At 52.8% G+C, this 9031-nt stretch overlaps 1 protein-coding gene across 1 annotated transcript in view; it reads left to right on the top strand.

Annotated features, from left to right (window-relative positions):
- Positions 1–8460, top strand: part of LMX1A (LIM homeobox transcription factor 1 alpha) — a 148491-nt gene extending 140031 nt beyond the window's left edge. Inside the window, exons 5-8 of the mRNA XM_069479119.1 lie at positions 1381–1458; positions 3662–3731; positions 6260–6433; positions 8300–8460. Of these exons, the coding sequence (XP_069335220.1) occupies positions 1381–1458; positions 3662–3731; positions 6260–6433; positions 8300–8460 (483 nt within the window). The remainder of the gene's footprint in view (positions 1–1380; positions 1459–3661; positions 3732–6259; positions 6434–8299) is intronic.
- Positions 8461–9031: the final 571 nt, after the last annotated feature.

Here is a 9031-nt window from a genome sequence, read left to right on the forward strand (position 1 = left end):
TTCTGACCTTTGGAAAGATTCACCTGTAAACTCTTTCCTTCCCTGCCCTTGCAGCTCTCTGTGCTCCAAGGGAGGTACTGGTAGAAAGTGAAATGAAATACTCCAAGGTGGCCTTGCCGCGGGACAAATTATAACCTTCCTCATTCGCTTCCTTATTCCATGTGTTCTGAACTCCCAGCCCCCGCATGGGCTTGTGCTGGGGGCTCGTCTCCAGGCAGCTTCCAGGCCGCCAGCAAGGAGGAGACGCAGGCATACGCTTACTGTGACACCAGAGAGAGAGCTCTGGGGACCACAGCAGAGGGACAGCTGGGAGCCATGGGGAAGGGAAAGGTCACTTTGGTCTGGGGAATCAGGCCAGGCTTTGTGGAGCAGGTGGCTTTTGAGCCGGGCCTCTGAGGCCCAGATAGGGTTTCAGCAGGTGGAGGCGGGCCTGTGCGCCCTCCTGTTTTCGTTGGCTTAGCAGAGGGATGTGCTTTCAAAACCTGCTCTAATCATCCTACTTCTCCTAAGCCTCAGCCCAAGTGTCATGATAAAGGTGACATATTTCCCAAGGCCTCCAGTTTGCTCTGCCCACGTGTTTATTCAAGGCGCTCTTTCAATCCCGTCTTCTCCCCAGAATCTAATCAAAAGGGGGCAGAGTCTCTTAGGCCCACTCTGAAAATCTGTGCTTCTTGCACTGTCTCTTCTTGACACCTTGCCAGCCCCTCACTAGGGCCAGTGTGGTGGGCAGGCGTTTGAGCACATCTCTTTACTAGCTGGCTCTCACTTGTCCCGTCTCCGCCCGCCCCGGCGCACCTGCCTGCGTCAGACCTGCCTGCCCGGCTCTGCCACGTTCCCGATTGCTCTCGTCTTATTCTCCTTGGGCAGGGCTTCCTCAGGATAGCAGTGAATATGAATACTCCTGAAACGCCCAAAGTCACCTAGAGACAAAACCAAAACTGCAGGTCAATGCAATTAGGCAAGAGAAGAGAGCAAGAGGGAACCATTTGTTTTTTGCGACATCATTTTCATTCTCATTTCTCCTTGAGCAGGTTACTGGTTATGCATGGCCTACAGCTAAAGCACAGCCATAGACTTCCCTGAGGTCTAAGAACTGCTCGAAAGCCTAATTTCCAGAGTAAGAGAAATCTAGAAATAAATACCTTTTGGTCATGAGCATCTAAATTAATGAGCGTTTCTTTTCTTTGTTTACCTGGTGAAAGACTCTCTACTGGAAGGGAAGCACGTTCTTGTGTTTGAGTTTATGCTGGACGTTAAACACTTGCCAGCTCCTACGTAAGACACAGCCTGTCGGCCTCCCCATGCCCTGTACAGAAAATGTTCTGCCCCCTGCCCTGGGCTGGCAACGTTTCCGAATTTCTAACGTTCGATGTTTTCAAGGTGAGGGAGACGCTGGCTGCAGAGACAGGGCTGAGCGTCCGTGTCGTCCAGGTGTGGTTCCAGAACCAGAGAGCTAAGGTAACCGCTTATTACTTTTCTGTCTGTCCCTTTGCTGCTGAGGATATTGCAGCAGGACATTGTACTCGTTGCTAGGTTTTCTAACCTGAACCCTTTACATAGAATAGTTCTCTTGATTCAAAAATTCTGTTATCAACAATCATTTCAGCCACAGCCGCCCTGCAGAAGGGGAGACACCAGGCATTTGTTTTAATGAAATGGCTTTTTTTCCCCCCCAGTGGCCATGGCTGTGAATCTGGCCAGCCATCTGTATGAATAAATGTCTTTCTGTGTCTTTTGGTTAAAGCATGTTCTGTAACATACATTTCTTTAATCCAGATACCAAAGTTTTTTTAAAGTTTCAAAGAGAAACCCAAGCAGGACTGGTCTCAGACAGCATCATGACACGGTGCAGTGAAAGCCTCCCTCGTGTCTCCCAGGCCAGCCCCCTCCGACCTGGGCCCGCTGTTGTATTGCCCTCTGGCCCCTACCCCGGGCTGTATTCCTGCAGCACAGTCTTTGTTTTAGAATTTTTACCCATTTTTCTTCCTCCCTCTAAAAATACATGTGTCCTGTGGCCTGTTTCTCTAGGGCCCTGCTCTTTAGTGGATGATGAGGGGAAAGACAAACAGTATTTTTCCTCTGTTTTCATAGCACAGCAATCAACACAGAACACTTCTGTGACCAAATGGGGTGTCTTTCCCCACACGCCAAGCAAGCGGTCAGTTTTGCCCTGGACACCAGCCGGCTTTTGTCTAACTCAGTTCAATTCTGACACCGTCTACCTGGGACAGCGTCACATCCCACAGGTTGAGGGCTCAGTCCCCAAGACTTTCCCCCCAACCCCAACTGGCACTCGCAAGACCCAGGCTGTGGCCTGTGCTGCTCACAGACCAGCTATAAATCCGGATCCTACAACCCGCTCCTAAGGTTCCATTAATTTGATAGAGCTGCTCCCAGAACTCAGGAAACACTTACACTTGCTGGGTTGTTATAAGGGACATGACAAAGGACTGGGATGAAGAGGTGCATTAGGTGAGAAGTCGGGGGAGGGGTGCAGAGCTTCCACGCCCTCCCTCCGTGAACAATCCTCCAGGAACCTCCATGTGTTCCGCTACCCGGAAGCTCTCTGACCCCCGTCCTTTCGGGTTTTTATGGAGACTCTGTTACACAGGCATGATTAATTAAACCATTGGCCATCGGTGATCAACTTAACCTTCGGCCTCTCTCCCCTCCCCGGAGGTTGGGGGGTGGGGCTGAAAGTTCCAGTCCTCTAATCCTGCCTTGGTCTTTCTGGTGACCGGCCCCCATCCTTAAGCTATCCAGGGGCTGCCAGCCACCAGTTGATCATTAGCATACAAGAAAACATCACTTTGGAGATTCCAAAAATTTTAGGAGTTGAATGCCAGGAAACAGGGTTAAAGACCAAATATATATTTTATAATAGTACAGGTGACAAATTACTATCTCATTGTTTGATCATGATTGGCTAAGGTAGCGTTTCCCTAACTGAATTCCTCAGAATAGGGCTACTGATGTGTTATTCCATCAGAAAAAGACTCCGTGGTACAATAAGTTTGAGAGACCTTTTGGCCTGTGGAATCATACAGTAGAGGAGCACATCTATAGCTCTGAGATATCTTGCCATAAAGAAATTTAAGAAAAAATCTCCTACACACACATGCACTCAAAATATATGTTAACAGCTCATGGAACCCCAGTGTTCCACAGAACACAGTTTGAGAAACGTTGGGTTAAAACGTTCCTTCAAGGAGGTTTGTGTGTTAGCAGGGTGGCCTGGGAGGCGAGCTCCCCACCCAGAGGCAGACAGGGGAGGGGCAGGGCACGGCCTCCTGGCTTATCCTACATCACACCCTGCTGGCAGCTCCCTGTGTCTGGGCCGGGCTGCAGACCCCACAGTCGCACACTTATCCCCTCACGTAGAATTGCCCCCCACAAGCAGCAAGTTTTACCTGCTGGGGGAAGGAACTCCCTGTTGCTGCTAAGATGCGCTGCCCCACCGCAGCGGAGGAGCCGTCAGCTGAGATGCTGCACACCGGCCCCGCGCAGCTGCGGCTCCCTGACTGAGCAAGAGCCGGGACATGGTCCCCCTGCTTTACACACAAGCCCCCTCACGGGGAGATGTCACTCCCGGCTTCCCCGTTCCCAGGTGCACCTGCCACAGGTCATCTGACTTCTAACTCTGTGGTCCTCTCCTCGCCAGATGAAGAAGCTGGCCCGGCGGCAGCAGCAGCAGCAGCAGGACCAGCAGAACACGCAGAGGCTGAGCTCTGGTGAGCGGCAGCTCCCCGCCCCCGCCGCTGGGCCTCCCGCTGCTCCCCCCCTGCTCCTCCCCCTGCTCCTCCCGCTGGGCCTCCCCCTGCTCCCCCCCCCCCGCTGCTCCCCCTGCTCCTCCCGCTGCTCCTCCCTCTGCTCCTCCCCCTGCTCCTCGCTGGGCCTCCCCCTGCTCCTCCCCCTGCTCCCCCTGCTGCTCCTCCCCCTGCTCCTCCCGCTGCTCCCCTCACTGCTCCCCCACTTGCTCCTCCCGCTGCTCCTCCCTGTGCTCCTCCCGCTGCTCCCCCTGCTGCTCCTCCCCCCGCTCCTCCCCCTGCTCCTCCCGCTGGGCCTCCCCCTGCTCCCCCCCCTGCTCCCCCTGCTCCTCCCGCTGCTCCTCCCCCTGCTCCCCCCCCTCCCGCTGCTCCTCCCGCTGCTCCTCCCCCTGCTCCCCCCCCCGCTGCTCCCCCTGCTCCTCCCGCTGCTCCTCCCTCTGCTCCTCCCCCTGCTCCTCCCGCTGGGCCTCCCCCTGCTCCTCCCCCTGCTCCTCCCGCTGCGCCTCCCCCTGCTCCTCCCGCTGCTCCCCTCACTGCTCCCCCCTTGCTCCTCCCGCTGCTCCTCCCCCTGCTCACCCCGCTGCTCCTCCCGCTGCTCCTCCCGCTGCTCCTCCCCCTGCTCCCCCCGCTGCTCCCCCCGCTGCTCCTCCCCCTGCTCCTCCCCCTGCTCCTCCCCCTGCTCCCCCTGCTGCTCCCCCTGCTGCTCCTCCCCCTGCTCCTCCCCCTGCTCCCCCCGCTGGGCCTCCCCCTGCTCCTCCCCCTGCTCCTCCCGCTGCTCCCCCTGCTGCTCCCCCTGCTGCTCCTCCCCCTGCTCCCCCCCGCTACTCCCCCCGCTGGGCCTTGCGGGGGTCCAGGCCGCTCCGGCCACAGAGCAGCCAGCTCTTTGAATGACATGTCTGGAGGTCCCGTTCACTCCCACTGGAGGGATGAGGCCTTCACGTGGGGACTGAGCCGTGAGAAACTCGTGGGAGGGTGGGGGCACCTGGGCTGCCGATTGAGGGAGCCCCCGTGCCTGGATCCCCCCACAGTGTCAGGGGATGGGTCAGGTGTCAAGACTATGTGCGGCCATAGACATGTCCGATTTCTCACCCTGCTCAGTCCTACTTGAAGGCTTATCAGTTTAATAGAAGACACCACTTGGCCGGGCACAGTGGCTCACGCCTATAATCCTAGCACTTTGGGAGGCCGAGATAGGAGGACTGCTTGAGGCCGGGAGTTCAAAGCCAGCCTGGGGAACAAAGCAGGACCCTGTCTCCACAGAAAATAAAAAATTAGCCAGGCGTGGTGGTGTGCACCTGTAGTCCCAGCTACTGGGGAGGTGGAGACAAGAGGATCCTTTGAGCCCAGAAGTTCAAGGCTGCAGTGAGCTATGATCACACCACTGCACTCCAACGCAGAGTGAGACTCTGTCTCTAAAAAGAATTACCAAAAAAAAAAGAGAGATTGCTCTGTGACTTACCCCTTTCCAAAATAATATAAAATAGCAAAAATGATGATAGTAAAATAATAATCCTCTCCTTTGTGGAGCATGATTATAGCTCACACAGTGTTATCACACATGCTCACTCGACTCGGACAGCACCCACCTTCTGAGGCGAGTGGAGAAGTATTATCACCCCCACCACACAGAGGGGCAAACAAAGGCTCCGCAAGACCCAGTACCTTCCTGTATCAGTAAGGACGGAGCCGGGACCAGAACTCCGACTCTGCGTTCCACTAGGCTGCGCTCCCTTAACTCACCTCTACCCAGACGGACCCTTTTTAAAAAAATAAGTAAATAAATAGGGGTAGTGTGAAGACTGGGGAGGGGGTGAAGAAGGACAGGTTGTGGGAGTCTTTAAGGAAGTTACAAGAAAAAACAAACAAATAACTACATTAGAACAATGCCATTCTTAAAAAGATATGCCCCCGAACTCAGCCATCGAGGAGAACTCTAAGGGCAGCTCCTAAGGTGGACTTAAGGAAGCAGAGGCTGGTGGGAGACAGAGTCTCTGTTCTCCCCATGTTTAGAGACCCAGAGAAAGATGTGGAGGCAACAGCTGAGTGCTCCTTTTCTAATAGCCCTCTGTGCACACGTGCAGCAAGGTGTAGTTCCAAAGCACGTCCACACACTCTCATGGAATCTTCAGATCAGCCGTTGAGGTCAGCGGGACCGGCGTCATGATTTCCACGATTGACTGGGGGGCTCCTAGGGGGTTATTGCAGGAAGGATCTTCAGATTCATCCCCCCCAGGGGCTGCCAAACCTGGGCACGGTGTCACAGCCCTTTGCTTAAATGATACCTTTCAAAGATGTTCTCAGAGTTCACCTGCTCGGTCCCCACCCCCCTCCTTTCCTCCAAGGTGATCCCTGCGGCCTTCGGTGGGCCCAGGCTGGCACCCACTCGTGTCCCCTCACCCCCTTCCATTTCATAAGTGAGGAAACCAGGACCCAGGGAAGTAACACTCGGGGCTGTACATTGAGAATGACCTGCCTTGCTCTCCGTCCCACAGCTCAGTCGAGCGGCGGCGGCGGGAGTGGGGGGTTGGAAGGCATCATGAACCCCTACACAGCCCTGCCCACCCCGCAGCAGCTCCTGGCCATCGAGCAGAGTGTCTACAGCTCGGATCCCTTCCGGCAGGGCCTCACCCCACCCCAGATGCCCGGAGACCACATGCACCCCTATGGTAAGAGGGGCTCAAGCCCCCCAGGCTCCTCACAGACCGTGTGGGTTTCTCATTCGCTCCCAAGCACACCTGCGCAGTCCCTAGATGCTCGCTGAGGCTCCAAAGCAGAATAAGTGCCCACAAAATACCACCTGAATCACCTAGCAGACCTGGCCAATGCCTGCAGAAGAAAGGCCCACGTGGCATATCCATTAGTGATGCTTCCATTTATTCTTGTTTTCAAAGCTTCTCGTTTGTCACTTTTAAATGGAATATTGCACTTTCCTTGTGGACCTGTTTGTTGTGACTGGATTCCACAGTCTTGCGTTTCATGCCAGATACCACACTGACATATTTGCAAACACTATCAGTGCTTATCCAAGCAGAAGGCCTTAAGTAAGCAAACATTTATGTAAAGAAAGAAAATGCATAAAAAGCACAGAAAACTAATTTTCTAATTGGACTATCCTCCTGTGGATACTAGTAGGTGCTCTAATTTATTCCATAAAACATAAACTGACTTGTAGTATCTCCCTTCTACCCACCTCACCCAAACTGGGGGTGATCTGGATGGCTGAGCCTCCCCACCTGCCCAGCCTGCTGCTTAAGTCAATGGACAAGCTGGGGGCCGGGGATCCTGGTGGGATGGGGTGAGCTCTGGAGCGAATCTCAAGTTCACCCTCAGGGCCAAATACAGGCTACTCCCTTTGTAAACAGAGAAGGCCAGTGGTGTATGTAATGCATTGATCTATGTGTAATGTGTGACAAATTTATCCTGATAGTGAAAAAACGGAGTTTTATTCAGCAAGCCTTCCAAACACCGGCATCAGAGAGACATGCCTGAGCTCACAGGTTTTGTCAAACAACTTCTTTTTGCCTTCATTAAAAGAATTCAGTTGCTAAAATCACCCCTACCTTCCCATGTCACATATTCAGCAAGCGTTTACTAAGATCTGGCCCTTCAGTGGCCAACGTCATTCACGGATGCATTTGTAGATATATATGTGTATATATACACGCACACATATATAAATAAGACACGGGTCACGTCCGTATCATTCTTTCCTCCAGAGCTATGGGAAAACAGAGCAAATGAATGTTTTGCAGATTCCTAAATGTTCGGAGTCTCGGGGGTCTTGTTACATAAAGGATGCCTGTGACGAGTCCTTTAGTTAAAGCCCATGACAAGTTCCATAAACTCCAGTTTTCACGTCTCCCAGTTTTGACTTGCAGGGGAGGCAAAGCGTGCTGGTTACAGCCGTCCCTCAGCTGCCCCAGTGTGCCTTGCCGACTTCCCCGTCTAGCCTGTAAATCAGCTGAGGGCAGCCTCCTAACCCTCCTTCTCTTTGCAGTGCAGATTTGGGGAACAGCGTACACCGAGTGTCTGCCTGCTGTTTGAAAAGACAAATGTTACATGGGAGGTTTCTTCCTCACTCCAAGAGCTGATGTTTGTTTTTTCACTTTCCCTCCTTCAAGCACCATTTTTGAGGCCCAAGTCCCATAGCAGCCCTGCCTCTGTCCCTCTAGCCTCTGGCGACATGTCCTGCCTGCTCCTCACACTCCCTGTCCAGACACTCTGACATTTGCTTACGCTGCACTCAACGCAGCGCTTTGTCATATCCTAGTTCATATTGTGTTAACTTGTTGCACTTTGGACATGAGACCCCTACAGAGACTATAGACGTTTTGTGGGCAGGGACTACACCCCCTCCTACTTTTCTGTGCTGTTCAACCCCACCCCCACTCTTTTCCCAGCACCCAGTAGAAAGGTTCATGGGTGGGGGGAGGGGTGCTCAGACAATACTTGTTGAATTCAGCTAAATTTTCGCAGGCTGAAATCAGTCCTTTTTTCCAGACCCTTATGCCAGTGTTTCTTCTCCATTTCAGGTGCAGAGCCCCTTTTCCATGACCTGGATAGCGACGACACCTCCCTCAGTAACCTGGGTGACTGTTTCCTAGCAACCTCAGAAGCCGGGCCCCTGCAGTCCAGAGTGGGAAACCCCATTGACCACCTGTACTCCATGCAGAATTCGTACTTCACCTCTTGAGTCTTCCCCTGGTGCTCTGTGGCTGGGCTCCCATGCAGAACAACCACGTTATGTGAGGGGTCGCTGGCTTTAGGACGGGGAGGCCAGGGAAGAGGTGGGCTGGGGAGGGACTTTTGTTGGGGATGCTGTTGTATAACGATACAGTGTAGCTGGGCATTTCCAAAGACTGAATACATTACGGATTGCATAGTTTAATGTTTCTAATAAGAGTCTTAGCGTTAGACGTGAAGATGTGTTTATCATTAAGGACAGGGACTTCTAATCTAGACATTCTCATGCAAACTAGATACCTAGGGACCCCCAACAACTTCCCACCGTTTTGGGGAAGCTTTTGTTCAAGAGGTGCATATGTCTTTCCACCTGTACACCATAGACAGACAGACAGACAGATAGATGTGCGTGTGTGAGTGTGTAACCTTTCATACTTTATCATCAAAGTTTATTCCTAATTATAACAGACACCACTGTACAGCAAAAGTAACTTTATTTTCAGTGTGAACTATATTTAAGGAAATGCTTGATGCACTTAAGTTATAAAATGAGATAATTTACTTTTATAAACTTTATTTTT

This window comes from Eulemur rufifrons, chromosome 8 (assembly GCF_041146395.1).
Source record: "Eulemur rufifrons isolate Redbay chromosome 8, OSU_ERuf_1, whole genome shotgun sequence".
In the NCBI taxonomy this organism is placed as follows: Eukaryota; Metazoa; Chordata; class Mammalia; order Primates; family Lemuridae; genus Eulemur; species Eulemur rufifrons.